Below are 20,475 nucleotides of genomic sequence, written 5' to 3'. Positions count from 1 at the left end.
ATAATGCACACATTATACTACTAAACATATGCTTATTAAGTGTCTATTAAGGTCAAGAACAGGTCCAGGCACCAGAGACCCAGGGCTGAGCAACATAGACCTGGCCCCTGGCTTCCAGCTCAAGATTAAGCACATGCATCCTAAATATGTAGAAAATAGGAGCTTCTTAAGGTAAACAGAGTCCTAAGGTCAAGATAGCCTTACTGGTAGTTGTGGAAATGCAAATCAAAACAAGGAGGTACCATTATTTGTCCATCAGATAAATGGAGAACTAGTAATGCCCAATGCTGGCAAATATCAGGGGAAACAGGCTTTCTCCTACACTTAGGTGAATGGCTATAACATTTTTGGAAGGTAATATGGCAATATCTTCTAAAATTCAGAATGGGCAAATTTCACATCTGGGATACAAAAGCAATGGTACATATTAATATAAGTACAAAGATGTATTGCAAAATTGTTTGTAAAACCATAAACTGGTTTCAACTTGAATACCCTTCAACTGAATAAATTATCATTCAGATATGTCATTTAATACTAAGTATCTCTTGAACATAATGTAAGGGTGTGTATGTTTGGGTTTCAAAAGGCGTGCATGATATATTGAGTGAATGAAGTACTTATGCAGAATAATATTCCTATTAGAAGCTTATTTTGGTTTTATGAAGAAAGACTTTATGTATATATATTTGAATGAACATGGGGGAAATATGAAAGGAGGCTGGCTCCCCCAGTATCTCAGGTGGGTCCAACTAGAAAGAGGGTGAGACACTATTGACTTGTTTGTTTTTTTCATAAGCGAATTACTAACTTTTGTAACCTAAAACACATTTTAAAAAAAGGAATAACAGAAAACCCATCATAGTTTTTAAATAGCAATTCATTTGATGGCTCCAAGAAAAAAAACTTGGAGGATTGAAATGAGATCAAAGAACCTGTCCTAATGTAATTAGCAAAAATGTTCTTTAGTGTGTGTATATATATAGATAGATAGATAGATAGATAGATCTATATCTGGAGTCCTCGTGAAAACATTTGCATATTATACGATAAAAAACAAAAGTAAAATGCAATCTGAGGCTTTTAACTTGTGATGCTTCATATTATATTTTTTACATTATGCCTAGCACAAATATCTCACAAAAAATTGTAAGAGAGTGGCAATTAACTAAGTGGGAAAACTTCATCATTTAAATATGCACCTCTACTGTTGATAGCTTTTTATTTTAGTAGCATGTTCCCCTAATAGAAAAGGCATCACACCATCATGGAGAAAAAATCTCAGAAATACGGAAAAGCACAAAGAAGAACACAAAAATGTCCTGCATCCTATTCTCTACATCCATTTTTTTGACAGTGTAGAATATATCCTTCCAGGAATCCATCCAGTCATCCATCTATGTATCATCTAATTTGTTGTACATCATTTTTTAAATAAAAAACTCACATATAGTTTTGTAAGACGCTTTTTTATTTCACTCGAGAATATCAGGAACATTTTCTTGTGTCTCCTACAATACTATTTTTACTGGCCACAGAGCATCCCTTTGAGTCCATGTAAAATTACTTATTCAGCTAGTTTTCTATGACTAGATATTTGGTCTGCTATGTTTTAGCAGAAACAAAATAGGCACAGCACTTCTACCTAAATTCTCATTAATGCTTTTTAACATAGTTTTGTGATTACTTTTTCATTTTTTTTAAGGTAAACATAAATTTTCTTAGTGGATTTAAGATTGCATTTGGTAACAGTGCCTCAAACTTAAAAGGATGTTGGCAACTCCTGAGTCCTACACAAGGCAAAACAAATGGATAATACAGATGGTACGTGGGCCCTGGGTCTCCAGGGATTCCAGAGGGCAAAGTCGTTGGAACTTTTCCAGGACCTACACCACCATACTGTGACCTGGGGCAAAGATGCCACAAGACCCCATAGGTAGTTCTTCATTTTTCAGGGGACTTGAATGAAATGATGATAATTATTGATCCAACAAACTATAATAGCTTTCCCCAAGTCCTTGGGGACTGTTGTGCAAATGTATACCTAGGGACTCTTAAATACTGTTTATTAATGGCTTGACAGGCCTAACGGCTCTGAAGGAGCCATTAAAGACCGTGGTGTAAATCCTTTTGAGTTCTTATTTCTTAGACCCAACCTGTGGGAGACTGCCCCACGTGCACCGAATCAGGCTGCTCAGAGTAGCAAGTGATGCTCTAACTTCTGAATGGTCCGTCCATAGTATCCAGAGCAAATTGGTGATTTCCCCTGAAATACATTGCACTTCCACTTTTCTCTGTTTAAAATAATGTATTTATTTACTTATTTAAGAGATTTTATTTATTTATTTGAGAGAAAGAGAGAGCAGGAGCTGGGGGTGGAGCAGAGGGAGAGGGAGAGGGAGAAGCAGACTCCCCGCTGAGCAGGGAGCCCGATGCGGGACTCCATCCCAGGACCCTGGGATCATGACCTGAGCTGAAGGCAGACGCTCAATCATCTGAGCCACCCAGGCGCCCCTAACATAATGTATTTAATTCATTCTCTTAGACACTTAAAAATAGCGTGCACATTTCCTTAGGAACTTCTTCTCTAATGTTTCTAGTCCGTTTCTATAGATTTTAGAACTCGAGTGAAAAGTTTCAGATACTTAATACATCGTCTTTACAGTGACTGGAAGGAAGTCTGAAATATGTATGTCTACAATTTTTACCTTGTTAAATAGTTCATTATTGATCATCAACTATATCAACATAGCCCAACCGGCAAGGATCAAAACTTACCACCCTCATCATCAATTTGGAGGCCTTATGAGCTCGGGTATGTCGTCACTGACACATTTTCCACGACTCCCGAAATAACACTGCATGAGCGAACCACTGGGCAAACTTCTGCGTGGGCCGCACCCAGTGCTCCCCAGTCAAGCCGGCATTTCTCTCAGAGCCGAGTTCTGCTGTGACACTTCGGGAGGCCAGATTACCGTGGTTTGCCAGCGCAGATCTCATTTTGAGTTATCTTCTTTGTTTTACAAATTTAATTTGGAGGACTGAACTTCCCAGGCCTGTGATATGTTGCCGGAGGAGCCCACAAGGGTTTAAATTGCATCTTTTCAATGCGTTCTGGCACTGCAGCCTGAAGCCAAGACTTGTTTTTTAACTGGCAACCTGCCTGCCACGAACAGTGGAAGCAGATTGCCTCTTTGCTGAATCCTTAGACGAGGTACTGATATAACAACAGTGGACAAGCAGCTGGGAGCTGGGCTGTCCGCCTGTCACACACTGACAAATCTGTTGTTCATATTCAGGCAGGATGTGTGTGTCTGGCCATCAGGATCATCCATCTCGCGCGGGCCGTGTGGGGTAGCCTCTCCCCCACGTGCCGATGGACCCAAGGCTGTTATTACCTCTTTCTGAAGGATCTCAGCTAAACAACTCATTTGCTTTTTTATGATGGGGCCTGGCAAATGAGACAAGTAAGATAGCCTGCTCAATTTTTGTTTCTCGCTCTTCGTTCCACACACCAAGACAGCCTGGATTGCCACTTCATGTCGCATGCATAAAATCATAACTCTAAATGGCTCCGCACCGCTTTTCTGAAAATCCGCGGAGCAGAAGGAAGGGCAAATATAAGAAATATTAAATTAAAGTGATGCTATTTGAGGGGGAAAAAAAAATCATTTGAACACAATGTGGGATGAGTCCTTTTGTTTTGTTTTTGTCTTTTCTTTGTTTTTGGTTTTTTGGGGTTTTTTTTGGTCTTTTATTTTTCAAGCAGTGCTGACTTTCAGAATGATCTCTAACAAATTTCCCCTAGAGCCACTGAATTTGTAACACTCGGACTCTCACTCTCTCTGCAGATTCATTTCAGGCTGACTGTGAAGCCCACCTGAGACTAAATTTACAATTCCCTGGCCAAACCATACCTATATTTATATGGGCCTTTGTAAATCAATGAAATACATTTTCTTTTTAAAATGTAGGCATTTGGGGGAATTTAAAAGTGATTGAAGCTATATCCCAGAGTGTCTGATATGAAACTTGTTTACCGTTTGTTGGTCCTTACCTGGAAAATTTTAAAACAAAATTCTGGCTATGGATTATTGATTTGTATCAGTTAAACAGTGTGTGTGTGTGTGTGTGTGTGTGTGTGTGTGTGTGTGTGTGTGAATATATATATCATAATATATATTTCTCATTTATTAGGTTTTTTTCAGTTCCCATGGTCAGCCTAAGAGCTCTTTCTTCTGAGGAAATATTTTGTGCAATATTTCAGATAATCCGATCCATAACATCCACAGACATGTGCACTAACTCAGAGACGCAAAATAAAATATTAAGTGAAAGGCACAAATGATGCCGAAATGGCGTATTAACATTTTAGCATGAACGAATTTCATATTCCTATTGTTATCAGCAATACACCACTGCAGTTTGCAATTTAATTTTAAAAGTTCTTTTAGGTGAAAGACACTTTTGTCAGTAAGAAGTAGTTAAGACAATATTTACTATTTATTGAATTCTATTTGTTAGAATTTTCCTTTGTTGCGTTAACATTTGTTAGGAGAAACGTATCTATTAATTTTGTAATTGGTAGAGGAGTAAAGGAAAACAGCTAACAGTGCAAATGAAAAAGCCCCAAAGAATAGTTTTCTTCTTTTTTTCACTACCTCCAGTGACATGAACTTAAAAGGACATGAACTTTCAAGGGTTGCAAAGGAAGCAAATGATTGTGGTAAAACTTTTATTTAAAGGTAATAAATTAAAATTAATTATATATATATGTGTGTGAAAAAATATGTATCAAGTAATGGTTTATTACTTAGGAAATGCAACTACTGTTTCTAGAGTAGCATAATGTGAATGTACTCTTAACTGGGGAAATATCTTCGATTCCTAGAAATATTATTATTCCCTCAATTTACCTTGGCTTAAAGCATAACATAGCTTTAAGCAAGTATTTTACTCTGTTACAATATGTTTCCCACATTTTTATGGGTCTGAATGAGAAGAAAAGTGAAAATACGTTCTGTTTAAATCAGTAGTGCAGAAAAAATATGAAGGATTGATTCCTACTTTGAAAATGAATTTATCCTAATAGAAAATAAACCATAAATATTCAAGAGGGCCAAATAACTCATGTCAACTTTAATAATATCCACATTAACTCCTCTATATATTCTCAAGTTTTAGGATTGTGCCTATTTTTGAATGCAATAATGATGTGTTCCCCATCCTTATAAGATTTCTGGATGCTCTTTATTCTGTCCTGAGACTCCAGTGATTTTTGATTGACAGAAAGATTACCTAATAAACCTTCACTACAAACTAATTAATCACTTTGGATACAACACTAAATTGGCAGGCATAAAAAAGCAGATGAGATGGGTGTTGAAGACCATTTTCAAATGACCTTAGTGAAAAGCTAAGTACAGACTTAATTTTTCTTTCCTCCTCTCTTCTTCATGCTCACAGAAACTGGTTCAAATGTACGCTTTCATCCCCTTCTCTCTACACCTGTCTCCCTGTAACTGCCTCCCAACAAAGATTTAGTTTCTGTGAATGAAACCATACCAAGAATCAACAAGTATTTGCTGAGCTCTGGGATAAGAGTACAGTTAAAGTTATGAAAGGTCAAGTTTTCATGTAATAATCTAGACCCTCTCCCTGCCCTCTCTCAACCTCTACAGCACTCTGTCCATATTACTGTAACAGCGTAATGCCTTTTTTATACATCTGTGGGATCCTTCCAGAAACATCTTTTATTCATTTCTGTATCCTCCTCATGTGGCATAGTATCTGGCACTCAATACTTGGGTAATAAATGCATGCTGTCTAGAACAAAAGCTGGTGGCTTTCAGTTATCTTTTCTACTTGAAATGACAATCTCTCTGCATGTTCATGCCCGCTCTATGAAGTCAAAAGGTGTATTGTCTATTTTGGCTAGAAAGACAATGGTCCTTAATAGAATCAAGATCCCTTGTTCACTGTTGTTTGTTTGCTTGCTTGCTTGTTTTAAAGAAGAGAAAAATAAAAAAAAAGAAATCTCTTGGTCAGTCCTGACCAAGCCAACTTAACGTTACACACCTGATCCTGGAAGATTGAGACCTGCTAGTTTTGTCACTTTCATTTGTGTCTAATTTGGTGACAGAGGATCCTCTTGGGCTTTCCCCCTCCCTATATATGCATCACCACTAACGTTTCCATTACTCTGGTCCCACCAATCTCTGGGATTAACAGCTCTGTTAAAGGGGAAAAGATATTTTTTAGGATAAAGCAGAGGTTTATTAAATCCACTCATGGCATCTATCTCACCAAGTCCCTGGTCCACTTTTCCTTTGCTGTTTATCTCAAAAGGAGCAGACACGGTGCTCCAGAAATCCACCTTATTTGCCACCATCTGCGCTTCCAACAGACTCACACGCACAAAGAAGGCCTCCATCTTTTGTGCCACATGCCTGATGCGATCAAAGTACTAGAGGTGGTGGTCTGCGACCCTACAGGACCAAGCAAACATTTTGTAGATTCTCTCTGTTCCCGCTTGCAACAAGTAGCCTTTCATGGTTTATCTGAGATTCATCTCTTAACCTCAGGCGTAAAAATAAATAAGGACAAAAAAAAAAAAAAAATCAACACGGGAGGGTCCAAAGAAACACAGCACTCATAATTTGTCACTTTGGAAGGGCTCTACCCACCCCCAGCTCTATCCTGAGTTGGCCCCTCTCAGCTTCCCCGTGTTGCCTGTGGTAGCTTTTGTCTTCTGTTCTCGTTCACGGCTGGCTGCCTGTACTGGATGAGTGGGTCCTGGGATCTGTCTGTTGAACTCCAAACACAGACACCCCTCCGACCAGACAAGCTGTGGCTTCCCGGGATACTAATGAGCCCCCAGCTCTTTACTAGAGCTCCCCTTTCCCATCCCCTGCCCCCCTTCTCCGCCCCCGCCCCAAGGCCAGTCCTGCCCCTTCAGCTCCCTCTCCTCCCTGCTTTTATCCTAGCCGCTCAGAGACAGAGAGGGAGAGCGGAATTATTTATTGTGCGTCTGTTTAAAATGAAAGGCTTTTACATTTTAATGAGCACTAAATAGGTGCGAGGAAATATTGTTCATTAGCTGTAATCTACGGAATTGCTTGAGTGAACTTCCTTTGGAGGCTGCTTTAAACGGTTCACTCAAGTAAAGCAGTTTGTATGGTAATTAAGGGAGCATTTTTCTGTCAACATCTGTGCTGCTATTTATAACAGGGGAGGTAGCTCACAGCCACACCGGAAGAGCAGCCTCCGGGGTAGGTGCTAGGTGCGGAGCGAGGCAGGTGGGGTGGGGCCCAACTCTTCCTTCTTGGCACCTTTACAACCTCGACACGTTCCTTTCTCTTGCTTTCCTTCCACTCAGTGTCTAATAATTCTTTAAAAAAAAGAAATCCTTCCCCACTCTTCCCAGCTAGAAGAATTATCTCTCTGACATCTCTTCATTAATCACATCTCTCACTTGGCAGCCCAGGCAGGGAGACTCAAGCTGGCTTTGGAGGAACAAGTGGTCTTCAGCTTGGTCAGGTGGTTTCTTACTGTTTGTCACCCATTTTTCTCTTGATTCCCCCTTCCACACACTCACCGTGGCCTCAAGATACCGGGATCAGAACTTTGGAATTCAAGGCAGGCAGAGAGCTCTGGAAAGCGAAGAACTAAATTGCGTATTTCAAATGCCTGCGCTCGTAGGGAACCAGTCCTCTCTCTACAACACATGTTGTACAGAGTCCCAGCGACCAGTCTGATCTGATGTTTCCCTTAAGTGGTTTGGAGGACTATTTGCCTTCCCCCAAACTAAAGGAAGGCCTGGCTAGGCATACCCTCAGACTAGAGAGACCCAGGAGAGGGTGCCAATCTGGTAAGTTCCAGGGACAGGTAACTAGGGCAAAAGAAGTTTGTTAGGAAGGTGGCCGGGCTTTGCTGAGGCCACAGCCAGGAAGACGAGCAGGCAATTCACAGAGGCAAAGAGCCTGTAGAAGGGCAGGCAATGGGAGCTGGTGATCCTGCAGTCAGGGCTGGGGTTGGGCAATGCTCCAGCATTTGAAGGGATTACAGAGCAAGTCAGAACCACACCCCTGGGTGAAGTGGGAATTACTGAACGGAAGTCTTTGTGTGGGGAATAAGACAAAGACTCCGTTCCTGGGTCCAATGACGCATGAAGTCTGAACAAATCCAGCAGCCATCCCAACTGGGTATGCTACCCTTGAACAACAGATAGGTCTTTTTAAATCTTCTCTGACTAAAGGCGGAACTATTCCAAAATTCTCAAAAAGAGCAGTTACTTTTCCTAGCTGTGAAGGTTATAGCAATACAAGGACAAGGGGTCAAGCAAAACTTGACCACTGAAGGAAGACCAGAGATCATTTACCAACTAGATTGGGATTCTTAAATGCAAGGAAAATATTCTATTCTACTCTCCATGTCCTCTTTCTTTTTCTTTCTTTCTTGAGTAGGTACTCAAAATAAATATCTTCTGAATGAAAGAATCTACAATTGAGGATTCTGTCAATAACTTGAATGACATCATAATGGAAAAATGAAATGGAAGTGAGAGTGATAATTGACAACTTTTCTTCTCCTGGGGAACCTTTATTTAATCAGTGAATTAGGAAAGAATCAACAGCCTTAAAATTGAATGCTCTCCTTCATCCCATTCAAAATCCTGATTTGGAAAATATAGTGAGAAACTCACATCAAATGCTTGTTGGGTGGGATCGTGTGGTGCACACAGAATCTCTACCAACTTCTGACCATTTTCATTATAACCCTGAATATCATGAACTCTCTCTCTCTTTATTAAATATCATATTCACTGACAGAACTTATTGTTAAGCACAGTATTTTATCCCTACACTATTTTTGTCCTGACTCTATTTGTATTTGATTATTGTATTTTGTCCTAAGGCAACTTCACTAAATGATTTTAAAAAGTCAAATTAAGACATAAAAAGTGTGGTAAACTTCAAATAAAAATAACTTATACTTGGAAATAACATGAATAACCCAAATCCTCAAGTGACCCCCAAATTACTTTCAGTTTAAAATAACTGCCTTTTGGGGTACCTGGGGGCTCAGTCAGTTAAGCTTCTGACTCTTGGTTTTGGATCAGGTCGTGATCTCTGCGTACTGAGATCCAGTCCTGTGTCAGGCTCACGCTCAGTGTAGAGTCCGCTTGTCACCCCGCCCCCCGTACTCTCCCCAAAATAAGTAAATGAAATCATTAAAAAAAGAAAATAAAGTAACTGCCTTTCCATACACCATCAATACAATTAAGCTGGGATAACCTTCTCATCTGATTGTTCTTTTCCCCCATGATACAGTTCCCTCTCTAAGGGAATGATTAGAGTAAAATATGGGAGAGGAAGCAACACAGGAAGAGGAGAATGTTTAGGTCTGGAGCTTGGGAGAAGTCTGTATTAAAAATGAAAATCTAGGAATCCTTGGCCAACAGGTGCTGGTGGAAGTCATGGGAGTGAAAGAGATTTCTCAGAAGGAGGAGACGATCTCCAAAATGGGCCTTGAAGAGTGTTAACATTCAAGGCTTGAGCAGACCTGTAGCACTGTGGTTTGCATCATTCTAACTGTGTCTTTCCACAGTACAAAATTCACCTGCCGTCGACACACACGTGGAACTTACTATTGGTAGAAAGCCAGATGTCTATGGTCATTATTTTTCCAGATTGACAGAAGTGAACACATCCAGGGGGTAATCAGTATTCATGCTCTTTCAGGTATCATTTTCTGCAAATTACCTGCTGTACTCAAAGAAATTCTAAAAATATCAAATCTTTGCATTTTTCTTACAAATAAGATTCTAAGTTCCTCGAGGAGAGAAGCCAGGTCCCATAATTCTTTCTGTTTTCAACTGGACAGAGTGCTTATATAAAGGGAATGCAAAATAAATGTCTGTTGATAAGAAAAAAAATGGTTCTGTAGGTACTTATCATTAATAAGACATTTAATCTCAATATTCTTTTATCTGATCATTTTTTCATTTAATAAATATTTGATGCCTTCTATGTACTGCTAGTCTTATGGATGCAGCTTGAAGTGTAAAAAATGTCTTAGATATTTTCTTCTTTTACATTTACGGTTTATAGTCACAGTTTAGTTTTGTTTATGATTAAAGCAAAGATAACCATTTAATTAGTTATAAGAATCCATTTTTAGAAATAAGTATGTTGATTTTTAATGAAACCAGCCAGATAATCATCTTTTAAAAGTATTTCTTTTCGTGGTTGGCTTAATGTGGTTGCTTTCTGTCTTGTATATTTTTTGCTCACTTAGGTAAGATAGAGCCAAACATTTTAAAATAATTTCTTCAAAACTGAGAGAGGGAGTTTCCCTTCATAGGCTTCCTGTTCAATTTCGTTAGTTAATATTTATTAGGAAGGCAGGATATGATGTATGCCATTAGATTATTTTAAGCTGAGCCCATTTTTTTTTATTCCACGTGAAAAAGTAGATTTTGACCACGAAATTCGACATATGTAATCCACAAATTGTAATGTTTTGCAAACTTCAGCTTCTCACTTAATTTAGGTGTCACTGCGGATATCATCACACTGAAATTCAGCGTTAGGAGCCAACAGGGCATATTTTGGTGCTCCATTAACATTTGCCTTGGAATTAAAACTTGATGCATTGAACCACCTGCTGCATATATTAATGGGCCCCTAAAACATGCCCCAGAGTGACATGTTTTAGTACACACACAGAACGGTTCTTTAACTTTCCACTTAATTTTAATTGTTTTTCCCCAAATATTTTCTAGGAAGTGCTTTTCTCAGCCTAAAACACACTCTTTAAAACATTCACAACTGGAGTATAAAAGACAATTAGAACAAATTTATTAGACTGTTTTTCTCTATGGTTTGTAAAACATCTCGATGAATATGTAACTGGAGAAATAACCACGACCACTGGATAGAAACTGGAGGAAACTTTTGCCTAGACCTGAGTTAGAGGAGATGCCTTATATAACATATAAACATATATGAAATATAAACATATTTCAAAGCGCTGGGCAAGGCTTTGTCCGGGAGACTCTGAGTAGAATTGGGGTGGGGGCTAAGAAGAGCTAAATCACTTTGCATGAGAAGTGGCAAATATGGTGAGTAAAAAAATAGCAGAAGAGTCTGAGAAGGGATGGAGAGAGTGAGAAGATAGGAGTGCAGGCCAAGGACGCAGGCAATATGACCGAGGGGTATGCAATCGGAAGGATTTGTAATAGTCAAATCCCTCCATACCTTCAAATGTGTGTAAAGTCTGATGTGCACGAATGTCTCGTGTGACTATTCTGTTGAACTGAGATGAGTTAAATCTTTTAATTTCATATTGAGTTGATGACACCTGGAAGAGGGACAGTCCATGTAGAACAATTTGTTTCACAAAACGTTATTTAGAGCCCGTGGTGATCAGTCTTAACAAAGAGGACTTCCCAAGAGAACTCTGGGTCTGACGCATAGACCCTGCAGTTCCTAACTGGGTAACCTTCCAGGAATTACTTACCTATTTTATTCATACTCTGTCTTGATCCATAGAAGATTCTAGCCAAGGTGAATTACTGAATCTGTGATAGCCTCAATTTCCTCATTGGTAAAATGGCAAGAACAATCCAGACAAAAGTATTGTTTGAGAAGTGGTTTTCAAATTTCCTTATCCTTTTCATAGTGATCCCCCAAATGGAAGGCGGGACAGCCCTTCCTATCTGAATCCACCAATTTTGGGTATATTATTCATAAGAATTCCAATCATTGATTTTGAATTTGACTGGACTATGGAGAATTATCAAATGTGGGGACTTTTGGATATTATTCTATGGACCTTATTCAGTTATTCTTAATATCACCTCTGCTTTTGTGATTTAATGTTTTTATGCATTATTCACTGAAAGTGGTTTCCATTTGTAAGCAGTATAGCGTAGTGGTTTGAATCCAGGCTCCATTATTGACCGCTTATTAGCCGTGTGAGGTTACTCATCTATTCTGGGCTTTAGCTTCCTCATAAGGTTGATATGAGGATTAAATAAATCAAATGTATAAAGCACTTAGAATATACTCTTTAAAGTAGTAAATGTTCTGTTCACATTAGCTTTGGGGGGCGATCCTTTTTAAAAAATTAATGGACTTTATTTTTTTAGAGCAGGCTTAGATTCACAGCAAAACTGAGTGGAAAATACAAAGAGTTCCCACATACACCCCCTGCCCTCAAGCCTTTCCTACCGTGGACCTCCCATACATATCAAGGTGTCACATCTATAACAATGGGTGGACCAACATCAACATAGATCACTATCAACCAAAGTCCATAGCCTATGTCAGGGTTCCCTCTTCGTGTTGTACATTCTATGGGTTTTGACAAATGTATAGTGACATGCATGCACTACCATAGTACCCTACAGAATAGTTTCCCTGCCCTAAAAATCTCCTATTCCCCACCTCTTCATCCCTCCCTTTGTCCAAACCCCTGGCACCCACTGATCTTTTTACTGTTTCCACAGTTTTGCAAACATATTAGCTTTTGTTAAAAATAATAACAAGTCATTACTACAGCCTCTTAGGAAACAAGCATTTTATATAAATTATTTAATCTTAATCATGGCATCTTGTATAAATTATTTTATTTAATCCTAATCACAGATTTACAATGTAAGGATTACTGTTCTCATTTTATAGATGACAAAATAAGGTTCAGAAGCCTATATATTCAAAGAATATTCACTATCACTACTATATTGAATTCAATACAGTGTCTTTATAAACCAGCAACTATTGATAAAACATGCGGATTAGTTTAAGATTTTATAGTATGTTTACCTTCATGTTCATATTAATTTATAAGGGAAGTAATCCTCTGTAGACAGTTTGTTAAGCAAATTCTAAGTTATGATATTGTATGATAGAAACAAATGAATAAAACTCCTATTGTATTTGTAGCTTAGTCTGAAATTTTTTGATAAAACATATTCACAGCATATTTGGATATTCATGTATATGATGATAATCCTCTATCAAATTCTTGGATGAATTCATTTCTCTTTTGCTTTGTTTAAATTGTTCTATTGGTTCTAACTTTTTGATGTATTACCAAGATCACATATTTTGTTTCATACTTTGGTCACTAATTCCATCCTTACTATCTGCTTTAAGCCATGATAAACTATGAATGGGTTATAGGTAAAATGATACTTGGAGATAGTCACAGTGCAATTCAATATTTGACTTCCAAAATGCATCATGAGGAGGTAGACTCACTCCTAAGGTTTGATAAGGACATACATCCAAAAAATTTATCAATGAATCTAGTGAGTAAGTAAAAATATTCAAATACAATTACTCTACCAACACACTACTCAAAGTTATCACACAACACTCCACTTGCTTTGGGGGCAAGTCAGTAAGCATCAAATGCTGTACCTTTGGAATTTTCTGAATTTTTGGACTTCTGCTGTATAGAAAATGAGGTCAAGCATTTCTAATTCCTAACTCTCAGACTCAAACGCACAAAGCAAATCAAACACTGAGAAAAAAATTTTTTATAATATTCTGTGAACAGCAAAGCATTAGAAATTACAAAGGATGTAAAAGAAAAGCATATGACTTTTGCTTACAAAAATCCTACAGTATACTTGAGAGGAAAAAACTATGTATATATGTACATATATATTTATATACATCTATATACATACACACATACATATATATATATACAGAGCCTGCAGGGGAAAGATTCTGGAGCAACATATGTGCCCCTATATCCTTCCTTTCCCACCAACTCAATTCCTGCCCATCTTTCAACATTCTTCTCAACACCGGAGTCTGAAGACTTTATCAGAATCCCCACAATAATCTCTATTTCAGAATTCCTTAATCACTTAAAGAGAAGGTCAAGACTGTACTACATTTTAGCTGCTTATATTATTTCCCACATATTGCATATAAATTTCATTAAAAAGCAAAACAAATTGTAAGTCCTAAAGGAATACACATGATTCCTTCCCCCCACATGCTCTCCCATGTCACTTTCTCTGGCTACCATACCTCTCTCCTTTTGCTGTCACTTTCCTGTGGGAAACAGTTACACTAGGTGCCTCTCTTGCGTGCAGTACAGTTATCTTGGGGCGCCTGGGTGGTGTAGTCGGTTGAGCTTCCAACTTGGTTTTGGCTCAGGTAGTGGTCTTAGGGTTGTGGGATTGCCCATGTCGGGATCTGCACTCAGCACAGAGTCTGCTTGGGACTCTCTCTTCCTCTCCCTCTGCTCCCCTCCCTCTCTCTAAAATAAATAAATAAATCTTTTTTAAAAATACAGTTATCTTTCACTGTACTGTACTAGATTGTCTCATCCAGTAAGACTTACATTCTCGACTGCTGGGACTCTGGCTTATTTTCTGATTTATACCCAAGGGTTAGCAAAGTATTGAATACAGATACTGAATACATAAATATTTATTAAATTAGCAAACAGAATTTGTGGCAGCATTTTATTTATTGGAGGCTGAGTTGAGATGGTCATTGAAGGAATGACTGTCAACTCTTTTTGAGAAGTCTCAATTCCTTTCTTTTTTTCACAACCCATATTTGTTGTTTCATAAATGCTGTTAAGTCTGCTTTATATCAAGACTCTAGCCTTTCCTCACCACTCCCACTTATAAATACTCTCTTCTGTTCAACAGATGCTTTGGCTAATCATTGAGGAAAATGGCAATGGGGACTCACTAGTGGGCAAAACGTTTAACATGAAAGAAACTTCAAATTTGGCCAAAAGATACACTATACATCTATTTGTTGTCACCCAAACATTATAATAATCCAAGGCATGTGATTTATAAAACTCTCTAGCATTCAAATGTCTGATATTGATAAGATGTCCTTAGAGGAGGTGTTCTTGTGCCTTAATATGGCTGAGGAAAAAAGCTCAGAAAGATAGAGATATGCCCAGGATGACATAAGTAATTAAGTGGATAGAATTGGGACTAGAACCAAGGCCTTGTGATTTCTAGTTCAATGCTGATTCCTCAATGTTACATATATATTGTGTTATATAAGTATCACTAAAATGTTTTATGTTACCTAGTAATTTCATATTATTTTTTCAAGTATGCAAATTAAAACTTAAGTTAGGTGTCCTAGGGGATTAGCTAAGCACTTTTTCCCCCAGTAAATATGGAGAAAAAAAAAACATGAAAAATACACATACAAATAATAGTAAAATATGATTTATCAGAAAACGGTGCCCTCGAAAATAATCAAATCTTCTCTCTGAAGTCTGCCGAATATAACGAGAAAATCACCTTCAAGACCATGCGACATGAGATTTCAGGTTTAATTTTGTTGCTTGGGATTACCTATCTTTATACAGGTCGTACTGTTTACTCCATGTCGACATTTGATGTTGGCCATTGATTTAACCTCATTTAGTATAACATTATGAACAGTAATGTATATGAAGTATTAAATATTAATAATTTATTGTTCTGTCTACTGTTTGTATATAGGCAACTGATATATTTTTCAAATGGATTTTTTTCTGTAACTCTAAAGAAATTACAAAAAAGTTTAATGAATAGTCAGATGGTTGCAATAAAAAGCCTAGGATTCACAGGATTACTGGTCATCGGTGTGTGTTTAGAGCTGATACTGTGGATGTGCCCTTTCAGCTCATGGGTGTCTGCCTTTGGGTGTGTGCTCCTTCCAGGAAGAATGTAACTGTCCATCATCTTTTTCAATGTTCATTTAGCTATAAAGAACAGAAACTCACCTAAAGAAGCTCAAGGGCAAGGCATGGGAGGAGGTAATTTTAAAGATGGAGGAGAACCCCGTGGAAGCACGTCTTACTGAGGAGAGGACAGAGCCACACTTCATGGGACTGGAAAATTGCTCTAGAGCTACCCTATCCATCTTTTTCTCTAGAGTTACATGATTTATTATCTCTGCTTTTTTCTGTTTATCTGTATCATTATTTTCTCTACTGACTAATTTCTTCTGCAGGCCTCTGGTTTCTGCTTATTTAACCTATAGTGTTCTGGTTTGTTCTAGGTGTAACCTCAACTCAAAAAGACATTTTTACTTTCAGTTTCTGTGTATCTTAACTGGAGAAAGGGAAAGAGAAGGGAATGAAAAAGAAAACAAACAGCAAAATCCTATTGGTTCGGGCTCAGCTAAGGTATTCGCTCCCCTCAGGGTCATGTATTTACCTCCAGTCCAATCAGTGGAAACCAGAGGGACACATAAACAGGGCCGCCTAAGCCCACCCACAGGGTCTAGAGGCTGGGAAAGAATTTTAAAGAAGAAAGCAGCAGCTGAAGGCAGTGATCATCGTTTCTACTATGTCTCTTTAGGTCACTTGATAGAGCCTCTTCTTCAGGCACTATGGATGACAAGCCTTAAAGCAGATGAAAAGGAAACAGGGATAAATTTCTCTCTCTGTCTCTCTCTGTCTCTCTCAAACACCCAGGCACACACACACACACGCACACACACCCAAGATAATGGTTTTAAATAACCTTCTGTCTCCTTTTTCTAACTATTTTCCACAGATTTCACCTTGCCTTAATAAATATCATTCCATATGCTTCTAGTTTTATGGTAATGATGAGAAAAGGGAAGGAGAAAAAGGAGATATGAAGTCAGATTATTATTACAGTTGAATGCTGGAAAACCAGCTGGCAAGTTATAATTTACTGCTGTTCATTAATCAGGTACCGCTTAGATCTCAAATATAAGATTTCCTACATGCATATTCTTGTACAAGGTTAGGAGATGAGTATAATAAAGGTAAACATTCAATGATGATATAACGCTTTGCATTGTCTAATAAATTACTTTGTGAATACGTTTTAAAACTTAAGAATATTTTTATTGTTTTGCTTCTCTCTGGATAGAGCTTTTATTATAAATTTTTGTGTATACCATTGAAAGGCAATCGAATACCATAAAAGAAATAATATTTTGACCTCATGGAAAGTCGATGCAAAGAAAGAGGTTTGAATTTGGAAAGCTAAAAATAAGAAATAGAACAACAAAATAAAAGCTGTCTTGGAAGTGTTTTAAGCTCAGAGTGGAAAGCCAATGATCAGAGCAAAATCAGAATCTGGATCTAGAATCTGGACACAGAGCACAGTTGGGCAAGTAGCGATTCTAAGGGTCAGTACTTGGTAAGCAGGAGCTTGGCAGGCATTTGCTGCTTGAAGACGGAATACCTTCTCAGATCACACGCAAGCCATAGGTCTGGACTACAGGCAGTTATAGTAGAAGACGCCCAGAAATCTGGCCAAGCAGAGACCGAATAAAGAGGGCTTAGGGGACCCAAGCAAAGAGTCTGGCCAGCAAGTAGAGAGCACTAGTGCAAAGCAAAGAATTTCTGGCCAGAGTTTTTCTGAATAACGGCCGTAACTGCTCTTGGCATGGGGAATAAAGAAATCCGGAGACGATGAGGATTCCTGGGGGTGGGAGTTGGAGGAAGAGATAAATCCAACACCTTTTTTATTAGGAAAGCCTTAATCTCGCTTGTATCCTGGCATAGGGCTTGCAGAGAGAGTTAAGAACATAATCTGCCCTCTGATCTCAACAGATTATTACATATGACACAAATACAGAAATATTCAAGAAGCAACATACGTTAGGAATACATTTCATATCATTATAATCTTGGGCTGTAATATATTTATGGCACTGACTTGGCAAGTATCTTGTTCATTTGAGAAAAGTACTGTAAAAGCTTATTAAAGTTAACGGGGTGAACATTCTAGAGCACAGCCTTTCTTCCTTTATATGTTCAATGTTTAACTAACTAGTTAAAAATACTCCTCTCTACACTTTGCTAGTAATACGTATTGCCTGCCCTCAAAAAGATTAGAACTTAATAAATCCATCTGACTTTGCTTAATATCAAATTATTAATACATATTTTTACCTGATGGTGAAATTCAATGAAAATTTATATCTTAATCTTGGGGAAGAGCATTCTCTGACAAAGAGAGATCTGTAATATTTACCAAGCCTGTTATATGTACTGTAATCTGTAATATTTAGTATAGCATTTGCTAGATCAGACAAATGCCCACATTTAAGAATGTTTAAATACCACGTTTTATAATACTAAATAGAAATAATTATGTTAATAAAATATGTTGATATGAAATATATTGATATTAATATTTATTAATGTTAAAGTAGTATTAGGTGTTACTTTAAAATTTAATATTAATTTTAAAGTAATGTCCATGAAATGTTGATTATTGGGCTTTTAACAAAAAATCTTTCAGGGCAAAGGTTTTTTTGAAAAATATGTTAACTACTTTATGAGTATAGAATGAAGGTATCTTCACTAACAAGAGCCATAAGCAACCTGCTTATTTTGTTTATGCGTAGGACCATTTGGATTTTAAACATTCAAAGCACCTTAAGAGGGTGATAAAGTATCTTCATTTTACAGAAACTTGATTAATTTCCTACCTGAAACTGCTAACTGCTTCTAATCATATCTTGCAATGGAATTTCACTTTGTTAAAAAAAAAAAAAAAAAGGCGCTAAAAAAGTGAATTTAGACTACGGAATTTTAAAAATAAGAATGTAGTGTGGTGTTTACTGAACACTACCTATGAAATATCCTCTTTTTCAAATGGCACGCTCTAAGCCAATGCGATTGTGATACAAAACAGATATGAAAGAAATAAAACCTAAAGGAGACACGATCACCGCGCCGGTTATAAAGCTCTTTTCAAACACGGTTGCGTCGAGAATCATACTGTTAGCATTAACTACTCTGCTAAATGTAATTTCAGAGCAGCTTGGCTATGCTGGGACCAATAATGTTTCAGCAGATGTTAACAGTGAGGGAATTTAAAGATTACAGAGTTTCATGGGTGTAGTAAAGCTGCAGTGGGAACAGAAATATTACCGTAGCTGTTATGTTCTGAGTGCATCGCATTTACTGACAAGTAATACATGAGTGATAGTGAGGACCAAGGGAATGGAACTTTATACTTACTGGTCAGCAGCATATAAATTCCATAAATTAAACAAAGTTTTATGTATTCTTCATTTCTTTTCAGACTGATCTTCCTCAGAGGGCCTTTGTTTCATGTTAATTCCATCATCAAAGCTTTGTTCAACCATACTGTTCTCTTCAGGAAATGTATATCTTCATTCAGGATTTGCTTCCACACATCTATCCCCATTATTTTTAAATCTTGGAGTGATCTCCGTGTGGAACTTCAGGCAACCTCAACATTTTTTATCATGGGCTTTCTCAGTCTCCCACTCCTTATATAAATCCCATCCTTGTCCATTTAAAAGAGACAATGTTCAGCTTATTTCTTCCCTTAATGATCTAAAAGGAATAATCCCATGATCTCTGAAGATGTGAATGGGAGAAAACTTGGCTAAAGACATTATCTTTCCTTTAGTTAATCCTGTCTTTTGTTAGAAGCCTGAGAACTTTCCCCCAGAGATTCAAGAGGAGTTCCTCAATAACCCTCCCCCACAACCATCCTTATATTAGCTTCACATTGTTCATGGCCAATGGAAAATAGCACTCTCTTCGATGAGGAAATTTGGGGAAATGGTGACTTTATGGTTTAAGGTAGGTGTTAGGTTCCTCTTTCTTTGAAAAATTAGACAAATTGCTTTTCTAAGTCCACATTACTGGTGCCTTTTACAGACTGGGAAGGGTCTGAGATTTTACCTATTTGTAAGCTAAGAAGCTAGCCTGCTCATGCCTGCTGGCAGAAGACATAAGACTTGTGGGTCAGAGACAAGGGATGTATTACTTACGGCAAAAGCTGCAGCCAGAGTATCAGCGTGAGCCCCCTTCCCCAAGCCCCAGTTCCTACAAGGCAGTATGAAGACGGATAAGAGGCCCCCGTGCACATAGTGGGTTATGTTAGGGGAGAAGAATTCTGAGCTTCAAACCTGCTCTTTGCTCCTGATGGAGACCCTATTTCTCTATTCCAAGGCTGTTTGCTGTGTAGACACCAGGAAAAGGCAGTCTGGGAGCAAAAGCAGAGCGTGCCTCTGCTTGCAGACGGACAGACATATGAAAGACTCATGGGGAAATGGCTCCTCACGGTGATCATCTAGAAGTGTCAAGTTGTTGACCTTTTACCTGCAAAGCAGTTTTACTGAAACGTCACACACTGGGCTGCATGCAAGGTAAGATGGCAACACAGTTCTCTGGTCCTGAATCACTCCTGCATGGGCTCTAAGACAGATCTCCTTTCAAACAAATTCTCAGGCCATCGCCGGATGTCTAAAGGGTAGAAGTTATGCACTATTGAAATATAAGTGGTGAAAGCAGTTTTAATTTTCTTGCTGGCGCTATTATCTTTTAAGTCCTAATAATCTCTCTCATGCACAGGCCTTGAGCCTATAAATCTGTACAAGTTCAATTAGCAATGCAGTAGAACTTTGCCTCAACAGTGCAAGGCACTGATAAAAGCAAACAATACAATTCTAGCATGCT

The 20,475-nt window shown here is 38.1% G+C and overlaps 1 protein-coding gene across 1 annotated transcript in view; it reads left to right on the top strand.

Moving 5' to 3' along the window:
- The window catches only part of GPATCH2 (G-patch domain containing 2), a 211,332-nt gene extending 191,180 nt beyond the window's left edge, over positions 1–20,152 (top strand). The window contains exon 10 of the mRNA XM_081825172.1: positions 19,969–20,152. Coding sequence (XP_081681298.1) covers positions 19,969–20,093 — 125 coding nt within the window. The 3' untranslated portion in view covers positions 20,094–20,152. The remainder of the gene's footprint in view (positions 1–19,968) is intronic.
- The last annotated feature ends 323 nt before the right edge of the window (positions 20,153–20,475 follow it).

This window comes from Leptonychotes weddellii, chromosome 6 (genome assembly GCF_054177405.1).
Source record: "Leptonychotes weddellii isolate Sample4059 chromosome 6, ASM5417740v2, whole genome shotgun sequence".
Lineage (NCBI taxonomy): Eukaryota > Metazoa > Chordata > Mammalia > Carnivora > Phocidae > Leptonychotes > Leptonychotes weddellii.
Note: the sequence above shows the minus strand (reverse complement) of the source record. Positions and strands in the feature narration are given on the sequence as shown.